Here is a 23989-nt window from a genome sequence, read left to right on the forward strand (position 1 = left end):
AAATAATGTCAATTTTATTCTCATGGTCTTTCATTTAATATTATTATTGAAATGAAAAGAGTAGATCTAACTGCCAAAGTTTTAAATATAATATCATGTGAAAAGTCATTACAAAATATCATTTTCAGATCTTTGAAAGAAACTGCATCATCATAAAACACCATATTCATTTTTTTAAAATGACTTGAATAGTAAAAGAACTCACATTTTACTTGTTGAACAGAGTTACTCGATATTTGTGTTGGTGAAAAGTACCAAACACCTCGTGAAATTAAGGGAGATGCACACAAAATGACCCGAACATCACGGTTAAAAAACAACTAGAAACTGCAAATTGGGTCACTTGGGCACACACTTCTTTCACACATTTACACTAATAATATATGTAGCTTGAGCAATTACAGGTACAACAACAACAACAACTACTATGCCTCGATCCCAAGCAAGTATGGATCAGCTGTACGAATTCCCACTACTTGTACTTGAGCAATTACAAGTAGAGTGAGTAATTTACAAAGTGCAGAAAGTAGGTAATCTTGTGTGTTCACAGTTCGATTGTTCGTTTATAACACATGTAATGAGGCAAAAGCAACTTGACCTGCCAAACAACTCAATAGCAGCAAATGCATCCTCTGCAGAAGTTGAAACTCTAGCATTACAAGATCAGTATTCAAGGAAGAACCATGTTCATAAACTTTCTCTTGGAAAATGCTGACCACCACTTGTTAGGTGTTCCGTTAGGCCGATAAGCAACGCTTAATAATCTCCCGCTAGTTTCCTCCCTTATTTGCTTCAGATAATTCCTGAAAAGTTCTGAGTTCAAATGTGACAGCCAGAACAAAAAGATTCCTATCCATTAGTCTGAGAGCCACACATCTACGAAAGAGAAAACAGAAAAGAAGAAAAAGAACAAGATAACAAAAGGAGAGTAAAATTTGTCTAATATTTGAGGTATACAGTTTTCTGACGAGATAGAATAAATGCAAAATGGCATCTTGATGTCTATTAAAGCAAAAGAGAAACAAAAGTAAGAGACATTATGGCACAGTCCATATAAGAATAAGTATCCTTTTGGAAGTCGGTTACAAAATACTGCAAAGGTGTCACAAACAAAGAAGTACCACACCATTTCAATATATTGTGCTAAAAAATATCAAAATATAATCAAACTATATTTCAAAATGGACGTGAAAGCATAAAAGGGCAATATAGCATATCACTTCGGACAAAAATATTACAGTTATATTTACGTGAAAAGAGGAGGAAAGGAAAAAGAGATATCTGAGAAATAGACGAAGTTATTTCACTCTCTAACTCTGATCACTCTGTCAACTTCAGACACCCTAAGCTGGAATTCATTTTCTAGACCAACACACAACAACTCTTTCCTCCCATCAGATTCCTCCAAAATAACACTTCTTCATATTATTTTGGGACAATTTGAGGTCATAGGAGGTGATTGAGAAGATTGGACACAGATGCATGGAACAACCCAGGGGATCTCAAAATTGTTAGCTGCAATTTTCTATCAGACTGCTAATGATCAGCTCATAAGATGACAACTACTATCTGTTTCCTCGGAATACAATGGTTAATGGCAAGTTTATTTTGATCAGGTGTTCCTTCTTTCTTCAAAAAGAAGTCATTGAGGGGCTCAGAGTTGACACTAACAAACATACTTAGATTTTCCTGATTTCGCTGAAGTACTTTCAAAATGCCACAGTCAACAAGCTTTGGACCAACACTATTACAAAGTTTGTGTAATGATAATCCAATATTACTTTTATAACAGAATACAATTTTATTAGACAACACCCAAAGGGGACTCGAGCTATATACAAAAGTGTACCAAAAACCCATCATATTTCAATCTTTTAATCCAACTTCTACTGACCATCCTACCATGAAGAATAGAGACGTCCATACAAGGTCATAACTCTCAAATAGTGGCTGTACAAAGACTAACAAACCCTTCATCCATCAGAAAATGGAACCTTCTGTGAGATTTAGGGAGTTCAGATGAGAGGGATTTAACATGGTAAATGGTTTAGGAGAAGATTGACAGTGGAGAAAAACACAAGGTATTGCTGAGTGTTTTTCGATCCGAGGCTGCACAATTTAGGAAAAAGAGTACAATCGAATAAAATAAATTACAGTTTTGACAGGGTCTGGATATCCATTACTAGGCAAAAGTGATAAAGCACATCAAATTCAGTCAAAAATAATGGAGTTCACAAAAGTCTTCTTTTTTGCCCTTTCCATTTTTTGGAAAATGGCATCAGGAAGTTTTCACACCATCAACCCACATTGACTCATCCCAATCTTTAAGAAAGAGATTGTTGATCCCAATCTCTTTTACCCTATTAATAAAGTCTTCGAGCTCATATAGTTTTTCTCCACTTAGAAGTTAGAACCAAATGCAATGTTATAACATGTCAAAGAGATTTCAAGCCATACAAATGTATTGTATGTGAAAATACCAGAAGAATTAATTGGGACAATTAGACTAGGATGTCATCATTTGAATAATTATGAGCTGTGAACTTGTTTGTTTTCATTTTAGAATCTCAAAGAAAAAAATGCAAGCAAACTAGCGAACTCAAAATCAACCAAAATCATTTATTGGTGGTTTGTACACATAGAAAAAGAAGGTTGCTTGGTTCAAATAACAATTTACCTGCTTCTTTTTGAGATTGGGCTGGAGAAAATAAGCCTGGGAATGGGAAACCTGCCTCTCCAGGTACAGGAACATTTTCCAGACCTAGGTTGATGATAGCCTTGGTTCCTTCAGCTAAAGTTCGGCAGCCTTCAAGCCTCTTTAAAGCGATATTGATATACAATGTCAAATAGATAAGTAGCTTGTCAGATGAGCTTTTAATATCAAAGTTTTTGAAGAAGACATTTGCTCGGAAGAATGTGATTGCTTCATCAACAATATCAGTTGTATCTGCTCAAAAAATAAGATTAGCATCACCATAGTAATGTGGATACATCTTAAGAAGGAAAAGATTTGCAAGATAACCTTGTTCTGAAACTGGAGCAGGGCCCCTTATATGGCTTTTCAGAGGTAATAAAGGGCATCCACAAGCTTTACTAATTCCTTCCTCATCAACAAAACTGGAATGATAAACCTGCAATTGAATCAAAATCAGGTTTCAGCACTCAATGGGGCAAATTATTTTTGGGTTTAGACACCCTGTAAAACAAAAAGAATAGAGTGAATAAAATAGAAAGGAGAAATTCATTAGAGTTGAATACAGAAAATTCATCGTCAAGACAAATAGAGTCCTAATACAACCCCAGATAGCACGATGCACATTAAGGAAGATTACGAACTATCATAAGGACCATCTGCACGTTCCAAGACCAAGAGCATCCATGGATTAGACATCAAGGAGTTACACGATCTCTAAAAGATAGTCAGAAGATGCTTGGAGAGCACATCGAAGATTTGAGCAAAGAATATCATGTTTGAGAGTTCAAGGAGTGCTTGGAAGAGGCTGAAAAAAAAAAGTTGCTGGAAAGTACAGTCCAGCACATGGTGAAGGCATTGGGTGTCGACCGGAGGAGCTAAGGCTGGCGCTTTGCACCGACACAAACACAAAAAGTTAAGTGGGCTGGAAATTACGACTCAGTGCGAGCGTGCTGAACTTGAGGAATTGAGTCAAGCATGACAGACTGGTCTGACAAATTGGAGGCTTTCCAGTTTTGTGCAATTTTGTCTTTTCACAAACATAGGTATTATCTACATATAAGGTTGGACTCGTTTTTTAGAGAGGTTTTAACATATTTTGTGATTGATATCTTTCCGAGGTTCGAACAGTCTTTGTTTGAACTGAATTTCAAAATTACTTTCAAGCTTGAACCTCGGTGGTAATTCTTTTTAATTTTAAATCTTAATATTTTTGGTTCTTTCTTGCCTGTTCTTCAATTTCGGTTGGAATTTCTGTCGTGTTATTTCCATTAATCAGTTTATCAGATATTGTACTGCTTGCATGTATCCAAATCATATCTAAGTCCCCTGTCTCTAAATCAGTTACTGTGTTGTTTATCACCATTAGACTATAGACTTTTGAAGTGAGTACAAATCAAAGAAAAGACCGCAATCCATCCCATATTGTCAATAACAGATCCTCATTGCCAAGATGTGTTGGAAACAAAATATACCATTTGTCCTTTATTTATTTCTCTTTGAAGAAACCAAAGTATAACTCGAAAATAGTGGAATGAAGTTATGAAATGTAAGCCATGTAGCTCATTTAGTGCACCAAACCACGAAAAGGGCCAAGTTCAATCACCAAAGGAAAAGAAACAGCATGGTTTTCATCATGTGTGGAAGTTATCACACTATCAACTCAGAGAGATAATTGTCACCAAAGTAATGAAAATATGTAAGCAAAAAATGCTTTCTTTACCATTTTCCTTGCTGAAAATTTTGTTTCTTAGCACCAGAAGGTAATGTACAATTCCCAACCAAAGAGGCAAAAACACCAATCTGCAGATGCACTCATCAAGTATCAGATAACTAAGAGTAATTGAAATACAACTAACATGACTCCAATATTAGAGGAAGTGCATCAAAATTTACTATTACTTCACCTACATCAGATAACTAGCTATGCATCTAATTAATATTCAGATAATCTTGCATCTAGTCCAACATCTTCCGTCCTCTCTCCCCTTGTTCCTTTTTTATTTTTTCAAGTTTCCAAATCGTCTGTGCCCTTTCATTCCCAACCATTCTATTCGTATCTTTTTCATTTCCGCTACTAGAGAATTATCCATTAAACACGGGCATAGCTACAGCTTCGGCCATAACCAGTAGGTTTGGCTCAAATCTTGTATTTGTGTTTAAAAATCCACTTAATATGCATAAATAAGTTATCAATAACCTAGTAAAAACCGTTTTCTAGAATCCATAAACTCAAAATCCTAGCTCAGCCTCGATTAAACATGGTTTAGCAAATCATGTAAGTTGCCTAACTTACATTTCCCACAACATCAATCGTAATGCCAGTTCTTTCCGTGTTTTGTTACACATCAAAAAGTTCCCTCTATCGCCATAAAAACACTAATGTAGCATCTCATTTCCAATTTTGAGTTTTTTCCAGTCCAAATTCCATAAGCAAGAGCTCCGAACTAGCTATTTCCCCTAATTCCCAAGCGAATTAAATTAAATGAATTATGATATCAATTAAACAGTTTAAAGCATTTTGGAAAAAGCAATTATAATCACAGAAGTAACAATTACGGCAACAATTTCAACAACAAAAACGCAATTAGTTAAATTATGATCATAAGAGTAGATATGAAAAAATATGCAACAGATCGTAAATTTTACTTACTGGATTTGCGAGAAGAGATAGGTAATTTCACCGGCGAGAGATTTTGAGATCGACAGGGATGGGTGATATTTTCCGGCGAAGATCAGAGAAGAAGTGAAGAGGGAATTGGGTATTAACGGTGACGGTAGTTGAAGATGGGCTTAACGATCAACTATTATTGGGCTTTCGGAAATTAATTGGACTCAATGTTTATGGGCCTTTTCTTAACCAATTTGAAGTTTAGTAAAATAATACGATAATTGAAGTATAAGAAATAACAAGCGATAAAAGAAATTAAAGGATGAGAAACTATATGAGTAATACTAGGACTAATAGCGTGGACGGATAGCAAGACAACACACACTACTGCCTAACTTCCTTAGCCTGATACGTGCCCTTCATAACCTTATATCTAAGGTCATGTCCTTGGTAAGTTGAAAATGTGTCATGTTCTGTCTAATTACCTCGCCCCCAAATACTTCTTCGACCTACCTCAACCTTTTCTGAGACCGTCCATTGTCAACCTCTCATACCTTCATATTGGGACATTCATGCAGCTCCTCTTTACATGCATAAACCATATTAGTGTTGCTTTCCGCATCTTGTCATTCATCAAAGTCACTCTCATGCACTTTGTCCCCAAATATCCTCATTTCTAATCATGTCTCTTTAGTATGCCCACACATTCTTCGCAACATCTCATCTCCGTAGCTTTCATAATTTGAACGTGAAAGTTCTTGACTAATCAACACTCTATCTCATACAATATAGTAGGTTTAACCACCACTTTTTTGTCAAACTTGCCTAACATTTCTTTCCTCATGCTTTTTAGTTGATAATCTATTTTTAACATATACTCGTATGTTGTGAGACGTGTTTATTGTATGTTACGGGTATATAGGTATCATTTGTTAAATGGCGTGAGTATATATGCATCATTTTTTTATTAAGAGATATATTCATTCTAAATCACAAAATTAACCCCTTTTTCGTAAAGTAAATATGATTTTTAACATGGCTAGAATTAATAATAGACTAATTGAAATACCCTACTTTATAATTCACCAATAATGATGATAACCTAATTTCTAAAAGGAGAATAATTCCAGGAATAATGCTATTCTATGAAAACTTTTGATAATGACATTATTTTGAAAAAAATATTTCTCTACCTTTTCCTATTTTAATTTGTGGTCCTCATTGTCTTAACTCTTAAGAATAATCAATCAGAAAATTCTGTCTTCAATCAGTTCAACTTGCAATGAATTTGGGGCTTAGCTTTTTTCTAATCACTTGGTTGATTTTTAATCGAAATATTGATATATTCCAACAAATTTAACATTTTTCTTTTTCTAACAAAATTCAATATTTCAAAGTGGGGTGGTGGCGAAAAAGACCTATGCTAGTCTTTGCGCCGAAGTTATATGAATGAAAATAAAACTAGTAAGTCAAATATACGAGGTTTTTGGAACAAGTTTTTAGTTAAGTTCAAATTAAAATTTTATTCGTGAATGTAATGGTATAAATCTATCTTGACTATGACATTAACTGATTAAACATTGTAATTTTTACAAATTAGTGTGAGCTAGCTGTGTATTAAAAAAAAAACTTTAGGTCAAAATCAACATAATTAGCTAAGAAATCTAATATAATTTTTTATTTATTGATAGTGAAATCCATTTTTTGAAAATATCTCAGGTATTAGATTCAATCACTAGTGGTCCACAAAGCCAACAATTTTTTTTATCTTATTTATTGTTTTTATGGTTTGTTAATCACCCAACAATAAAAATAACCACTAATTTTCTTTTATTTTCTAGTCCATATTAGATTTTTATTTTAATTTCGATTAATTTGAATTCACGTTAAATAAAATTTATTGAAGGAGAAAATGGTTTTTCTACTAAAATCTTTCTCATTTTAAAGTTCAAACTTAAATCTCAATTTCGTCATTAATTTTGCATAAATATATTAAAAGAATTGAAAATGACTCATTAGTTAAACAAAGTCCAACTTACTTATTTGATAACATAAGCTACCTTGGTCCCTCCACGTGGCACCACCACATGTGCCAGACAAGGACATAATACTTGACACAACTAGACACATGTAAAGATTTTCTCACATAACTACTAAATTATTATTATTATATTATTTAATTGTCATTTAAATTGGAGTAGTTTTCAATTTGAATTTTATCTTAAGTCAAAAAAACTACTATTAATTAATATGTAACTTGTTTTATATAATGATGTAATAGATCTTCCTTTGTAGAGTATCTTACAAAAAAAATGAATTAAATAATAAACATGTATAAAATTAGTAGAGTCCCACCAACAAAACTTAATCCCCACAGCACCCCAAAAAATAAAACTTCAAAGTTATTGCAATGTCACTAAGGAAACTTCAAAAAATTGTATTTGAGTGAGCAAGGAAAATTCCTTTCCAAGTACCAAAAGGAAATTTCAAAAGTTGTTGTTCAGACATATTCAATATTTATATTGAAGACTCGATTAATTTAGACGTGATCCGTGTAAAGCTTGAAATGCGTGAGCAAGGAAATATTATTTTCAAGTGTCAAAGGAAACTCCTCCATTCATATTCAGACCTCCACTTGTGTTGAATTGTGTGATTGAGCTTTTTAAATGAGATGGACACACAATTCAATATAATATTATTAAACTTCTCTTTGGATCAAATGTCTCAAATTCGAGTCTTCAAATGAAAAAAATTGTGATATTGAGCATTTCTCCGTTTAGTGGACCCCACACAAGGCAAATCTTGATAAATCAAGCTAGTAGATTGCAAGTAGTGAATGTCCAACCAAAAAACAAAAAGAGAGAGTCACAAAAACTTAACATATTCTACTATGTAAGTGAAAAAAAAAATATATCAAGAGTCTAGTTGGGAGTTGGTGGACAAATGAAAAAAAAAAAAATCAGTATAGGAAACAACTTCTTCATAGAGATCCTTTTAAGACAAGCAACCTCTATTGTGGCAATGACACTGACAACAGTGGCAAGAAACTAGGAAAGCCACGCATACAACATATCCAGTGTAATCCAATGAGTGGCGTCTGGTGTGTACAGAGCCTTACCTCTACCTTGTGAAGGTATGTATGTTATTTTCGATTGAACCCTCCGCTCAAATAAAACATATCAAAATCAATAAAAAGTCTTTCTTTTCCATACCCAAGATGGTCTTATGGGTAGCAGCCTCCCACAGAGAGATTACCTTGTGGTCAACTTATATTCTGCTTGTTGGAAGGTCTGTCTGGATCTCTTCCCCGATCAACCCACTCAATATCTAAGAGAGGGTAGGTTTTTGACGGCAGCAGAGACGGCGGATAAAGCAGCGGATGATACGGACTTGGAAATAAGCAGACCATAGATAAGTTTTTTTAGTGAAGAAGCCATGTAGAAAAAAGTATAGTAGCCACAATCAATAATACGATATCCAAAGCAAATGAAACAACATGTAATAATAGAATCGAGTCATATTAAAAGAATATATACAAAAAAAATAACATGAGAATAGAGTCAAAAACCATAATCATACTACTCTATTTCCACACTAAACTCCAAGGAAAATGCACCTTCACTTTTTCTTATATTTTTAACAAAGGATCACAACTTGACTAGCTAAAAGAATAGCACCAAAGCCTTTGTGGCCAAAGAATGAGACTGATCAATTGAAACCTATTCTTGTCTACATAATATGCAACTAACAACAAACCAACTTCAATCTATTATGCTAAATTAGGCTTGAAAATGAAGATGTCAATATGTAAGGAATGTTGGCAAGAGGACCTCTCTGGCATGCAAGTTCATGTATGTCCTTCACAATATCAAAGACAGCATTAGGTTGTGCAAGTTTCAGCGCGTTCTCTGACTTCCTTTTAAGTTCGTCGCTTTTGGTGGTAAACCATTCTGCAACAATCCGAGCTGTTTCCTTGGGGCGTCGTGTGAAAACGCCAGCTCCATTGTCAACTACAAACGGAACATTTCCCTTCTCCTGAAGATACACAAAAAGGGATGAATCAATAACAAGTTCAAATAAGCCACCAAGACTCAACTAGTCAACTTCTATAATTCACTAACTTGTCCGGGGATGTAGTCGTTCAGAATAATGGGAAGACCTCTGATTAATGCTTCTGCAATTGTACCAGGTCCAGCCTATAAGGTGCAGAAACAGAATTTTAGCAGTTGCGTGAAACAGGCGAGATAGTTTGTTGTAAAATTAAGTGACAGATTGACATACCTTTGTGATAATACAATCACAAGCGCCCATCCACTTTTCCATCTGTTTCTGAAATCCCTTGATCTGAACATTAACGAATATAAGATACAGTCAGACCTCTCTATAATAGTCACCCTCTATAATAACATTTTACTACAACTGTCTAATTTTCTTTGGGAAACTTTCATATTATGTTTTGTAAGCCATCCATCCTTAAAGGTTGTCGTTCCATTTACCTGAACGGGGATGTTCCATTCAAGTGATCGTAATGTGGATGCTAAGGCTTCATTGCGTCCACATATGACAATCATTTGACCGATAGGTTTGCCAAGTTCCTTATCGAAGAGTGCTTCTCCAAGAGCCTTTGCAGTTTTCTTCACAGGACCCATCCCTTCACCACCACCCATCAGCAAAACCGCTGGCAATGTGGGATCCATCTCAAGTTCTACTCTAAGGTCATCCTACCGAAAGCATTGAGGAGGAAAATAAAAAAGAAGATTACAAATTAAATTTTCTTCTCACAAATGAAAAGGGAAAAAATGTCTTGAAGTGGAAAGAAAGAGAAATGGAGCCTTTTTCCAGACATTCACCTTGGAAAGAACTGCCCGGCAAAACGAAGGCCGGATGGGCAACCCAAAAACACGTATTTGAGATCCTTCCAAGCGATCTAGTGATGCCCTCTTTGCTACCTCCTCAGAGGGGCAGTACAAACGATTGACTCCTGGATGAAACCTGAAATAGAATGTTTTCATACGTCAGATTGTTATACGATATGAATGCATTAAGACTCTAGAATTCGTTAGCTATTTACCATGTCCGGTGGCAAGTGTTGAGATCCGTAATGACGGTTACGAAAATAACTTTTTTCTGTAGGCCTTGCCATTTAAGAACCCATAGAGGAATGTGTTGCATGAGAGGATGAACACTAATGATTATGTCTGGCTTGTACTCCATCAGGCCAGCTTCTACCTCTCTATAAATTCAACAATGCAAACAGAAATTAGAAACCCCTACAGAAGTTGGACGCTAAAAAGTTCAACACATTACTTAAAGAACATTCATCTCCAATTTTCTTTTGAATGAAGTACCAAATGATCCATATCTTCGAAAAAGATCAATTTCCTACGCAACCATGACAGTAAATCGTTTTTAACATCCTAGTAACAATTTAACGAGGCACAAGTGGTCATTAACAAAGGGAAAATCATAGAAAGAGTACAGTACATACAGAATCAAGAAAAAAATAAAACTCATTGAGCATTCCCCTAGAAAGAGCATTGTACATATAACAACAAAAAATATCTCTAACTTAAGACAAGGCACAAAAAGTTAAAAACAGAGAAGACAGCAACCTACTTAGCATAGAAGGCGGCAATAGCAGCAAGATAGACAGAGTGTATCCAACGAGGCGACGTGCCATGAAATGCAACACTCCAAAGGCCAACATGTTTAACCATGAACTTGTATTGTTGCTCCATGTTGTTCAATGGCCAGCCAGTGTATTCCTTCCAGACATCCTTCACAAAAATCTGCATGTATAGTCCACATTAGGCAAGATCTATTTGAAATCATGGTAGGTCCAATGCACCAAAGACTTTTGTATCTCCCTAGACTATGAGAATCATATCAAAGTAATAATAAGACAAGAGTTTGGCAAGATGCTAAAGAAGCTAAATGACATTTTATTTTGCCATAGCTTCTTCTCTCCCGTTAATTCTTTTCTTCATCTGCTCTGAAATGCTTTTCCTTGAGCCGAGGGTCCATATGAAACAAGCTCAGTGTAAGGTCGGCCTACACTCTACCCCCTCCCCGGACTACACTTGTGACCACACTGAATATGTTGTTGTTGTTGTAAATCAATATGCCATAAAAGAATATAGTTTTGAGGTTACAAAAATAGGAGAGGAAGAGAGTCTAAAATATGGTTTTGCTTAAACCATAGCTTGTAACGTCATTATTAAACATCAAACACGCAATCTGAATATCTGAAACAAGGTTTACTCAATTTTAAAATAAAAAATTTGACCTCATTAGATGGACCCCATGGGACCACACGCCATTGACATGTACTTAACAACTAAGCAAGCAAATCACAGAAGCTCCAAAAATTCCAAGAGCCAAAAACCAATCTAGTTAAACAAAATCAGAAAAACATCAAAGATACAACAACTTCAAACTAGTAATCCCATAAGCAGGGTCCAGAGAGGGTCGAGTGTACGCGCACCTTACCTCTACCTCGAAAGCTAGAGAGGTTGTCTCCGATAGACACTCGGCTAAAGGAAAAGCATATCAAAGCAGATATTAAGGAAAACATGACAAAGAGTTCTGGAAAAAAACACAGATAATTGGAGTACAAGAGATAGTAGATAGTAACAGAAATAGGAGGACAAGAAACTAAATGAGAAATAAAAGATCGAAGATGTGTAATCAATTAAAAGGAACAAAAACTTAAACTTACTCTATATTCATCCCCAAATTCTAACTTGAAAGCATCTCGAATTGCCTCAGCTGAAGCCCTATGTCCACCACCAGTATCACTCATCAAAATAAGCACATTTCTAGTCCTTTCAGCACCAATCTGCACCATTTCCATGGTGTCATATTCTTCATCTTGAAAATCACACTTTAATCTCTTCTGGCTGCTACCACCAACAAACCCATAAACCCCAACTCTCTCCAACACTCTGTGTATAGATTTCCTAGGGGTAGTCACATTACTCACCATATTCTAACCTCTTTTTTTCACCAATCCTAACAATAAGTTACCTGAAAAATGTACACAAAGTGTCAAATACCAACCAGTAAAAGGACAGAGAGAAGGAAAAAAAAAAGTAACTTTCAACCACCCTTTTACCTGAAATTGGGTTTTCTGGCAAAGATCACAAGAACACAAAAAAGGCTTAAGAAAATCCAAGATATGGACACCCTTTTTCAAGAAGATGAATGGTAGATATCTAGAGAATAAATGGGTTGTTAACTTTCTATATCCGGTAAAACATCAAAAGAAGTTGAGTAAAGTTAAAACAATAACAAGTTTTAGTAACAAATTTTAAGAAAAATCAAAACTTTGGACTTACAGAGCTAGACAACACAAGTAAGAAGAAAATAGGGTACTGGTTCAACAAATTTTAAGAAAAATTCAAGATTTGAACACCCTTTTTCAGAGCTAGACAACACGAGTATGAAGGAAATGAAGGGAAAGATCAAATTTTGGACACCCTTTTTCAGAAAAATGGAGATTACAGAGCTAGACAACACAAGTATGAAGGAAATGAAGAGAAAGATCAAATTTTGGACACCCTTTTTCAGAAAAATGGAGATTACAGAGCTAGACAACACAAGTATGGAAGAAAGATCAAATTTTGGACACCATTTTAAGGCCCTTTTTCTTCTTCTTAAGAAAATGGACCTAGACAGTACAAGTAAGGATGAAAAAAGGGTACTAGCTCAACAAATTCAAAGAAAAATTCAAGATTTGGATACCCTTTTTCAGAAAACGGAACTTTATATAACAATTCTAGATTTGAACACCATTAAAGACCCTTTTTCTTCTTCTTCAGAAATTGGAGCTAAGACAGTACAATTATGGAGGAAATGGGGTGGTTTTTTTCAGTGCAATTATAATAAGAGGAGAAGGGAAGGTGCTGTTTAAGATACTGGAATGATGCCTTTTTTCAGTTCAAAATAAAAAGAATGATGCTTTACAGGGAAAACACAATAATGGCGGAGTTTTTCATGGATTTATAGCCGTCGGATTCATTCTGCTTAGAGAAATTTGGAATGATTCGCATATTGGGGTAGGAAACTTCGAATGTTCTTGGAATCTTTTTTAAGTAGTATTAGTTTAATAGTGGTAATTAGTGGCATACACCGAATTTTTAGTAAGCGGTGTAAATATTTAAAAATTAATAAATAATAAATAATAAATAATTAATATAACTACATTATATAAATAAAAATTATTTAAAACGTACTAATAAAACCTAAGTCAAGTAAACTACTAAACTTTCCTCGACGATTTTTCATATTTGAAATGTATTGATAGCCTCATTGGAGAATGGAGATAGTACTAAATATTTTAGTGCAATTGATTTAATTAGGCCTAATTTGATTATAAATAGGAAGTTGGAGGTTCGAATCCCTATAAAATTAAACTTTTCTCGGAAAAAATGTTTCAAAAATAAAAGCCAAACTCGACATCATCGAGGCTCGAATCAAGCCACGCCTGGTAAGAAACTTCGAATATTCGAATGGACAGATTTGAATCTTTTTTAAGAATTAATATTAGTTTAATAGTGGTAATTAGTTTTAACAATTAGTATTAGTTTAATAGTGATAATTAGTGGTAGTGGTGTACGCAAGATTTTTAATAAGCGATGTCAATATTTAAAAATTAATAAATAATAAATAATTAATATAATAACATTATATAAATAAAAACTATTTAAAACGTAAGTCAAGTAAACTACTAAACTTTCCTCAACGGCGAATGACCATTACATTCGCTCTGCAAACCAACGAGCCAAGAAGCTCAGTTGTTCAAGAAGTGTCATTAACATTATCAATAGGAATATTTCTATTTTTCAGATTTTTTAATATATATATATAATACTACAAATTTTCAACGAAGCAGTGTCGATCGACACACCATGACATAAGGTGGGTCCTCCCCTGATTAGTGGTATTTTTTTAGTGAGCTAATGTTATAAGTTATTTAATCTAAACATATTATAACAGCTTAAGGCTGGAGATTAATTAACAATAAATCGGAGATTTGGAACGATAGATTGGAGATTTGGAGATAAGCTCTAGAGTTTAAAGGTTTCATGTAGAGTAGGATTAAAATAGAGTATATGGAGTGCAAGTCAAATGTTGCATTATAGGAGGCGGATGGAGAGGTGGATAACAATGAAGAGTTGGTTTTCTATGTGATGTAAGAAGGTGTCATCGAGACTTAAAAGTTAAGTTTTATAGACAAGATTGGAGTAGCTTATTTGATGGACAAGATATGAAAAACGAGGTTGAGATGATTCAGAGATGGTCTAATGAAAAGGTGTGAGAGACTCACTTGATAGTTTGAGGAGAGGTAGAGTTAGACAAATGAAGAATTGGAAAGAAGTTATTAGACATGACACATCTTTAACTCACAGAAAATCAACATGATCCTAAATAGGAGAACATGAAGGTCGATGATTAGGATACGAAGAGTTAATAAGTAGTCGAGTGTTTTGTCTCTTCCAAGTGTTAAATGACTAGATGGGAGTTCTAGTCTGGAACGTTGTTTTTGTTCCTTTACCAGTATTATCGTTATTATTATGTTAACATTATCTTATTCTTTGATTTTATCATAATTTCTTTTATTTTGTTATTTTACTATTTTATTGTCAATACTTTCTTTTCTTCAATATCCTTATCATAACTTCTTATTTTTGCATTATGAAATTTTCTTGAGTCGAGGGCCTATCACAAAAAATGTGTAAAATTTACCCTTCTCGGACCATACTAACATTACTGGGCATATTATTATTGTTGTTATTATTATTGTTATAAAAACTATTGTTGTTGTGGAACATTTGGATGTGCAAATTCAACCTTTTTCAAAAGTATCATTTTGATGGTAATTTGTGTTATTAGTGAAATGATTACTTTATTTGATTGTATACAATTTTATATATATAAAAAAAAATCTTAAATATGTTATAAACAACACTCTTGCTATAAAAGCATGCCATTAAAATAAATATAAAAATTTTAATTTTAATTATTTTTGGATGATAAAACAAAATATCATTTAAGGGCATGAATGTGTGTCATAAAAAAAATTGTAACTAAAATGATGTTTCTCGATTTAATATTGTTTGACATTATTTCCTTATCAATTCGTCAAAACAAAATGATATATTTTTATATTTTCTTGTACTTATTACAACAAATGATACGTCAATTTGAAGTCATACATTTCAAAGTTTTAAAATCATTACATATATAGAATACTTATTATCAAAAGTTTAGAAAATTCACACTTTCTTTGATTAATTTTATGTCAAGTCAAATAATAACGACAATTTAATAAAATTTGGAGATTTTTGTCTTTTTGGCCCTGTTACTTTGATGGAAAACTTTCAAATTATTGTTAACTGTTTTTGAAGTTATACTTTTCATCATTTTTTGTCATTGTCCATTACAGTTGTGTTAAGCCTACAAGTGTTGGCATCACCTTGCTATATAATTGTGGCCTTCCATTTATTAATTACCCTAAAAATATTTTTAGTTTTTCTCATACATAGCTTTCATGGGTCGTGATTAGCTTTTCATTAATTAGACAATTTTGGGAATATATTTTGGGATAATTTTAAAGATCTTTTTTAGGTATCGCTTCATAAAATTAATTTTTTTGTTTTAATTTTAATTTTTCTGTAATATTAGCCTCTGGAATAAATTTTGATATTAATCGTGTGTGAAATTTTTTAAATTCGAAGAAAAAAAAAATTGGCCAAAAAATTTTGAACATTCATGACTAACATTTTAGTCAATTTTATATGCACTTCAATCATACGTACATCATGATACATGAAAAATTCAAACACATATAAATGATATTTATCATTTTTACATTTACTTCCGTCAAAAATGTCCAAATTTTGATCTTGTCATATTCATAACATCAACCAAAAATGTCTGAAATTGATCTTAGTTGGTCATACCAAACTTCAAACAAAAATATTTTGATGCTTGCGCTTTACAAGAGATACAATTCGGATAATGATATCTAAAATTAAACACGAATTTTTAACTTTAATCTCGTATGTCTAAAATTATTTCCATAAACTTGCAAAAGTATTAATTTAAAAATAGGAGTATTCACACAAGAACTTGCAAAAGACACATATAAATTCTTTTTTAGAATTGATATTAATTATTTAATTCAATTCTTAAGTAATTCAAATATCCACATTCAATTGACCTTAACATATTAGTACAATTTTTCAAAAAGAGTCCATTTTGTTTGAATATTTAACTATGGGGGGGACATGAGACCCCTCATATTTAATTGTGACTAGTGATCGACTATTTGGGAAATAAAACTAAGCTAGTTGGTGGAAGTTAAGTAGGCCAGATATATCATATGACATTCACACAAGAAAGAAATTGGCAAATAGCCCTTTTTGTACCACTAATTATAAATATATTTAGCCATTTTAAATAAGGAAATAAAATTTTAATAAAAATATGGATCCCTAATTAGAACAATTAAAAAGGTCAAGAAAACTTTACTTAAATTTGAGCATTTATCAGTTTTAACTCCAAGAATTGTTCTTAAAGTTTAAAGTGATACAAGTTTTGGACTTTATGAATCGTTCATAAAGTTCAAAAAACTCCAAGAAATTTTAACACTTTTGAATTCCATGAATTGCTGAAATTTAAATTGATAAAATTTTAAACTCCATTAAATGTTTGAAATTCTAGAAAAATTTTAAACATAAGTTGTTTTATGTTTTAGCTAAGAATTATCAAATTTCATTTTCACATTAAAATGTGACTACTTTTCTATTACTTTGATGAAAAAATTCATGATAGTCGATTCAAAAATCGTGATCATCACACTTCATCAATACAAATCGTCTTGCCAAGTGATCGAGTATGAATTAAAGAGTCATTCAATAGCTAGTAAAAAAACATAACTTATACATGTATTAAAATCGAGATCATAATCAAGGTTTAATTTGTATTAATATTATATTAAGTAACCCCTATTTCTTGGGTTTCTATTTGCAATCCTTTAAAAATAATTGTTAAGATATTTTGTTACTTTTCACGTGTTGTTGCTAAAATATAAATTGTGGATTTGGCCATTCACTTGACTAAATTAATAATTAAAGGTCACCTAATTTATCAACCAATCACATATAATGTGCCCCTAACTATATTAATTAATTTTTCCAAACTTATATTGTATAGGGATTTAAATAAATTTAATATTCCCAGTATGTATATATAAACTATATACATACTCTATAATCCTCCCTCCATTCAACTAATTTCCCAATTGATCCATTTTAATACACATATTTGTATATGTCATTTTTACAATTTCACTCCAAATTAATCATAAATTTTCATGTCCAAACACAATTTCAATTTTCAAATACTAGTACTTTTTTTAATAGGTTTGACCTTGCAACCTTCACCACTTAAGTACCGAGCTTTTGTACTCAGCAAAGTTTGAACACGTAACGTAGATCTTAACCACACATCATGTGTTACGCTCTTACAGTCGAACCAAAGCCTTTGGGTGCTTATTAATAGGTTTGTCCTTGTTCACCATTTAAGTACCGAGCTTTTATTCTCAACAAAGTTTGAACACGTGAATAGATTTAACCACACATCCTATATTGCGCTCTTACCAACAAACCAATGCCTTGGGTGCTTAGAAACATAGTAATTACTAATTTACAAGCATAATCAAATTTATTCAATATAATTTTCCACCGAAAGAGGTTTATCTGAATCCTGAAACCCCTTGCCTCTAACTGGCTCCACCCCAGTTTTAATGCAGAAAAAGAGAAATAGTCGAATAGGTTTGTCCTTGTATGCTTCACCACTTAAATATCGGCCTTTTGTTCTCAGCAGAAGTTCATACACGTAACGTATGTCTTAACTACACATCATGTGTTGCACTCTTACCACCAAACCAAAGATAGTAATTTGCATGCATAATCAAATAGACCTAATAGAGGCATGAACTAACCACAGTATCATACAACATTTAAAAAGTTACCATACATGATCCCCATTTATCATTTTTCAACTTCTTACTATACAATATTTGAAGATACAAAAAAAAAAAAAGTTCAAAATCATGTACAAGATTGTATCTCCCTAGATGATTCTAATCTCCAAAAAGATGATCAGTATCCAGGTAAAGAAGCTGACCTACTACTCAATCCAGTTCTACTGATGCATCGACGTGAGAAACCAAGCCGAGACAAATTGGACAGGGCGGATCCTGTCTATCTTCACGGTTCGTCCTCTGTTCCAAACAATCAGCATGGTAAAGATGACCACAAGCTAAGACTGCCACTATAGACGTCTCACCTATAGGCAAACTGTTTTCAAGGACGATGTAAGGTTCCTTCTTCAAAAACTTGTTGCATAATACACAAAAGAGTTTCCCTGCATCGGATGATATCATCCTCGTTGCCAATGAACTGGACGGAACACCTTCTGTTCTGTGAACTGTTTTTTGCCTATTATCTGACCAGAAATGCAAAGAAAATGAAGTGAGACATGTTTCAAGCTCTAGTTTTTCAAGTAGATTCAACAGAAACATGAGAATCGTGCTTAGATAAATACTAAAAGGAAAAGAGAAATTCTCACTGTGATGTAACACTGAGCTACTATCAAAATTACTGTTTTGTCTTCTATCATGAGAACGACTTGGCTTCCGAGGCACAAAGGTCCATGTGAAACTACTTAGTTTTATATGAGGTTTCAGTTATAAGAAGAAGGTTCATACCAAGCGCCCAAGGGATTTTCAGGTGATTACGTATGAGGTTTAAGTAAAGGACATAAGGTGCACCTGTGTCATGTCCAGAATCTGTAGAGCATTTGCTTGCCATCTTTAAAGACCACTTCTCACCACAAGAAGGCGTATAACCACCATGGGAAGCTGATGCCTCAGCATTACTAGCAGACCTTCGTCGAGAATAATGACGGCCATAGTGACGCGGATGCCTCAGAGACTTTAGAAGGTCAATATTTCGACGGTGAACAATAGATGATTGTTGGCCTTGTGTTACCTTCACAGGACCATCCATGATATCCCCCGCAATGGTTAAAAAAGACTTTATTCCACTGCTGTCGACTTGATGAGAGAACTTCTGCTCATAATGCAAAATGAGATCTCTTACAAAGAAGACGAGCACAAAACACTCAAATAGTGTAGTACTTCAAGCTCATTACGCTTGAAGTATCTACAACATTATATCACCTTCCAATCTAGTTGTGCATGAAGATTTCACTTAAGAATTATTCAGGATGAAACTTCAAAACCTCAAAAACAAGCAAACTTTCTAATCCTACATCAAGAACCTCTATAATGTACGCAGTGGCGGAGCCAGAATTTTCAATAAGAGGGTTCAAAATCTGAAAAAATAGACACATGAAGTAGCCGAAGGGGGTTCGACATTTACTATATATAGCTAAAAAAATATTTTAACCATGTATAAATAATATAATTTTCCACCGGAGGGGGTTCAGATGACCCCCTCATTGTAAGGTGGCTCCACCACTGAATGTACGGGTATCAGCTGTTAAAGAAAAATAGCATTTACCTTCTCTTCGTGGTTAATGCATTCCAAAGAATGAAACAAAGACAAAGCACAAGGAGGTATGTATTAATCAATAAAGGAAAACTGAGAAAGTTATTGAATTCCATTATGAGATTAAAAGGCAAAGAGAACCTGTTTCGACAATGCATCCATTCCGGGTGAGGGTGGCATCAGGTCTGCAATAATTTTGTAAATTGGAATCATGATTCATTTGTCTTTTCTCCAAGAAAATTAGCACAAAGAAAACTGAGTTCGTTTTTCAGGATGGAAGGGGGTTGAGCCATACAAGATTCACTTAGTTGTTCTTAGCTTCTAGCGAAGAATAAAGGGAACAATACAACACAGAGAGAACAAAAATCACCCTGATAATTTTTATGTCATGCTATTATCTTGCGAAAAGAAGCACCCCCATTGTAATGTCAATAAGCTACTATTAGTTAAATCCGCTACAAATCGAAGAGCAAGTAAGAAGACAACTTTAGACTTGAATGCATGTAATATGACAAGCTAAAGACCAAATCACCAAAGAACAGAAGTTTTTCGGGGAAAGGTACAGAAGAAGCTATATACATGATGCCCGTAAAACATCAAAGTTGTGAAATTGGGAGCCATGGACAGTTAGAAATTGTGAAAAGATAAAAGAAGCGTGAAATCCTTTACTGAATTGAGTTGTGAATAATACATAGAGAGCTCCATTTATAGGAGTTCCTAAATAGATGATCTAATGTTTAAGGCATAGCAATTTCCAAATTTGAGATCCCGGGTTCAAAACCCTGCTACAACACTCAGTGTGAGCCCATCAACTTTAGCTTTGAAATGCAGATTTACTAGGCCTGTGCTTGTAGGCTATAGCAAACTACTCCATATACGAGTCATGGTGTACACAAGTTGATCCGGACATGAGGATGATAAAGGCAGATGAAGTAAAGAGGCTTTCCTAATTGCTGGATTTCTAATTAGGACACAATTGTTAGAAAAACTAAATATAGAAATGAAAAAAAATACATATTATCATAAAGCAGTATAAAGTATCTCGATTTTCAACAGAAACAAAAGAGGATCTCAAACATGGCTACGTATAACCTTAAATAACGATTAAAGAAGAAAATAATTTTGTGATCTACATTAATTTGGCACCAAAAGGTCATGACCATACAACACAATGCAGGCAACCAATGAATCTTAGCAGTGAGTAACTCTGAAATAGCAATAACTTCCAAGGATCAGACGTCTTTTGGGCTTTAAAGAATGAATTTTGACATCTTTTTTCCTAAATAACTTTACATTTAAATCGTATCTCTCAACAATGTTTATCAACTTTCACACGCTCGGTCCAATATAATCATCAAGAGCCTGGAACACCACCGTTATTAAAAATCATCACAAACCAACTACTCGAACTTTCCGAAACAGAACCTTCTACTAACATTTCATCCACCAAACTCGGGACACTGAAGTTTGATCAAATTTAAACCTTCAACGAAAAAGGTCATTCAAAAGACTGAACCAAGATATTTTCCATAAGCAGGACTGAGCTAGAGACAAAGCTACGGGTTCGGGTCAAAACCTTTTATTTGTGTTAAGAAATTCACTCACAATATGTACAAATAAATTATCCACAACCCAGTAAGTTGCCTATTTTAGAATTCAGAACCTATAAACTAAAACTTATAGCTCCGCCTCTGTCTGGTAGCAATACGGTTATAAAATTTGCAAAAATAAAAGAAAAGCAATAATCTTTTTCCTAACAAAAACAAAAAAAATCTCCATTTGCCACCAAACCATCTACCATCAAACTTTGGTGCACAACATTCCCCAAACACTTCTAGCACCCCCACCCCCCAAAAAAGAAGCAAAAAGCAACAAACCTATCTTTATTGCCACACCGGTGTTTGATTCTCCAAAATGCACTACTTTTAAAGTATCCAACACACACCCGTCAACATTTTTGAAGAGTCAAATCAACAAAAAACTATCTTTATTGCCACACCATGTCCGATTCTCCAAAATGCATTACTTTTAAAGTATCAGACACACACCCGTTAACATTTTTAAAGAGTCAAAGCAACATACACAAAAACTACAACAAAATGATAACCACTAACATCCCATTTCTCAATTAATGAATTCTAACTATTTATGCATCCCCTCCTCTTATAAGATCAAAAAAATTATTTCTTTATAACAAACATGTAAAGGTCATAAACAATCAAATGCCAAAAAAAAAACCCAATTTTTTAAATTAAAAAAAAAACATAAAATTAAAATCATGAACCCCATATAATACCTGCAGGAGGAGGAGTCTTGTTGAGGTCAGCTCTTCTCTTTCTCTTTCCCATACCAACTTTATACAAAAAAATAAATAAATCTGTCACAAAGAAAAATGTACACACAAAAAAAAAAGATTAGCAATTTTTTATGGAAAAATAAAATCAATGGTGAAAAATAAAAAAAACCAACAAAATTTACGGGGTTTTGGGGTTGCGAATGGCCTTGAAGATTGGGATTAGTGGGACGATCAAGAAAATTTTCAGAGAAAATTAGAAAATGTGTCACCACTTTGTGTTTCTGCACTAACTTTTTTTTTTAATGATGAAAAATAAAAATAAAAATGAAACGTGTCTAAAGAAACGGCTGTTAAGTTTTCCTTACTTTTTATCTTTTTTTACTTTCTTTTTTTAAAAAAATATCAAGATAATCCGTTGTTATTATAACCTCTGTCACAGCTTCTTGGTAGGCTCGACTTAGAAGGTATTGAAAGGTGATGGATTTATGGTCATCTGTGTGGATGACCACGCTCCAAACCAATTAAGTCATTCCGGATAACTTTTTTTTTACCTCTCATTTTTATGTTTTTTTGTAAAAAGAATAAAATAAAGAGCATTTTTACATTTTGGACTTTTAAAAAATATATATATAGTGTTAAAGAATATGGCGAAGAAAAATGAGGCTAAGTTAACGTTTATGATGGTAAAGGCGATAGCATTCAAGTGTTTGTATGTTGAACTATGGAATAAAAGCATAGATCAAGTGAAGGGTAAATGTAGAAGGCAAGATGTTGGTAGAAGAGACGTACATTAGATAAAGATGGCAAGCATACTTTCATAAACTTTTGATGGGATAGAGACATTGTGTTAGGTGATTTGGAACAATTTGAGCGACATAGAAACTTTGGGGTAATGTAAATATTAGTATAATTTACATAAATTATATAATGTTAAGAGCTAATTACATTACAAATTACAAAAATCCCTTCAAATTTATGAATATCAAATACATCACTGGACTTTCAGCAGACATATGAATATATAGGAAAGGGATGAATTCGAGAGGGGAGGAATGTATCATAGAGGGGATATGGATGTATCAGAGAGGGGATAGCACATCCGGATACATAGGAGAGGGATGTATCTGAGATAGAGGGATATATCATAGAGGGGATAGGGATGTATCAGAGAGGGGATAAGACACTCGGATATACACATGAGAGGAATGTATCCGAGAAGGGATATGGATGTATCAGCTAGAGGGGAGTGATGTATTCGAGAGGGGATTTTTGAAATTCTTTTAAATGGTAGAGAATTTTAGAGATTATGATAAAATAAGATGTGTATTTAGGTAATTTTTCTTAAATATATTGGAAAAGTTTGTTTTGATGATTGGGCCAACATCTCTTGTTTCGTCTAACAGATAATTGAATTGGGCCGACCAACCCAGTGTCTTAATGCTTCGTTTTGGGCTTTATACAACGCCACACGAAGCCCATTCATTTTGGGAAAGTGGGCTTCCATTTATTTATTTTTTTGAGAAAGTTTTATAATCCCCATAAAGGGAAAATTAGCAATTAAGTCATAATACTTAACATAATTAGTCAAAATAACAACACTTTAAAATATTTATTTAAAATGGCAGAATGACAATAATTTTATAAAATAATATGTATTCAGATTTTAGTATTTTAAATTAATTTTATTTCTAGAAAGAGTCCTATATTAGACCAAATTATATATCAATAACCGTTTAAAGTGAAAAAAATAAATTAAACCATTAACCATTTTTCATCACCATTCAGTTTCTTCCCCAACTTTCACGTTT

General features: G+C 33.5%; 3 protein-coding genes across 3 annotated transcripts; all 3 read right to left on the reverse strand.

Moving 5' to 3' along the window:
- Positions 1–361: 361 nt before the first annotated feature.
- On the reverse strand, positions 362–5413 carry LOC125824361 (actin-related protein 2/3 complex subunit 3). Its single transcript, XM_049503728.1, has 5 exons — positions 5346–5413; positions 4416–4495; positions 3023–3131; positions 2678–2947; positions 362–813 (listed from the first exon to the last, which is right to left on the reverse strand). The coding sequence occupies exons 2-5, from the start codon at positions 4416–4418 to the stop codon at positions 671–673; spliced, it is 525 nt and encodes a 174-aa protein (XP_049359685.1). The 5' UTR covers positions 4419–4495; positions 5346–5413; the 3' UTR covers positions 362–670.
- Positions 5414–8858: 3445 nt separating this feature from the next.
- On the reverse strand, positions 8859–12691 carry LOC125824355 (monogalactosyldiacylglycerol synthase 2, chloroplastic-like). The gene is made up of 9 exons (XM_049503723.1): positions 12418–12691; positions 12022–12329; positions 10920–11092; positions 10375–10536; positions 10154–10295; positions 9800–10024; positions 9585–9647; positions 9425–9499; positions 8859–9338 (listed from the first exon to the last, which is right to left on the reverse strand). Exons 2-9 carry the CDS (start codon positions 12286–12288, stop codon positions 9078–9080), a joined length of 1368 nt encoding a protein of 455 aa, XP_049359680.1. The 5' UTR covers positions 12289–12329; positions 12418–12691; the 3' UTR covers positions 8859–9077.
- Positions 12692–18319: 5628 nt separating this feature from the next.
- Positions 18320–22497, reverse strand: LOC125824360 (uncharacterized). The gene is made up of 4 exons (XM_049503727.1): positions 22182–22497; positions 20027–20070; positions 19144–19444; positions 18320–18818 (listed from the first exon to the last, which is right to left on the reverse strand). The coding sequence occupies exons 1-4, from the start codon at positions 22231–22233 to the stop codon at positions 18505–18507; spliced, it is 711 nt and encodes a 236-aa protein (XP_049359684.1). The 5' UTR covers positions 22234–22497; the 3' UTR covers positions 18320–18504.
- Positions 22498–23989: the final 1492 nt, after the last annotated feature.

The sequence above is a fragment of the Solanum verrucosum genome, unplaced genomic scaffold, assembly GCF_900185275.1.
Source record: "Solanum verrucosum unplaced genomic scaffold, falcon-dt-bn FXZP01000022.1, whole genome shotgun sequence".
Classification (NCBI taxonomy): Eukaryota; Viridiplantae; Streptophyta; class Magnoliopsida; order Solanales; family Solanaceae; genus Solanum; species Solanum verrucosum.

What these genes read in the sequence shown, in the direction of transcription:
- LOC125824360 (XM_049503727.1), bottom strand. Translation starts at nt 22,233, where the DNA reads ATGGGAAAGAGAAAGAGAAGAGCTGACCTCAACAAGACTCCTCCTCCT. An exon ending in CAAGACTCCTCCTCCTGCAG is followed by an intron (nt 20,071 to 22,181) that starts GTATTATATGGG and finishes AAATTATTGCAG; the next exon opens with ACCTGATGCCACCCTCACCC. An exon ending in TGGATGCATTGTCGAAACAG is followed by an intron (nt 19,445 to 20,026) that starts GTTCTCTTTGCC and finishes CATTATGAGCAG; the next exon opens with AAGTTCTCTCATCAAGTCGA.
- LOC125824361 (XM_049503728.1), bottom strand. An exon ending in TGCTCCAGTTTCAGAACAAG is followed by an intron (nt 2,948 to 3,022) that starts GTTATCTTGCAA and finishes TTTTTTGAGCAG; the next exon opens with ATACAACTGATATTGTTGAT. An exon ending in CCAATCTCAAAAAGAAGCAG is followed by an intron (nt 814 to 2,677) that starts GTAAATTGTTAT and finishes ATTTGAACTCAG; the next exon opens with AACTTTTCAGGAATTATCTG.
- LOC125824355 (XM_049503723.1), bottom strand. Translation starts at nt 12,288, where the DNA reads ATGGTGAGTAATGTGACTACCCCTAGGAAATCTATACACAGAGTGTTG. An exon ending in AACACTTGCCACCGGACATG is followed by an intron (nt 10,296 to 10,374) that starts GTAAATAGCTAA and finishes ATTCTATTTCAG; the next exon opens with GTTTCATCCAGGAGTCAATC. An exon ending in GTGATTGTATTATCACAAAG is followed by an intron (nt 9,500 to 9,584) that starts GTATGTCAATCT and finishes TGCACCTTATAG; the next exon opens with GCTGGACCTGGTACAATTGC.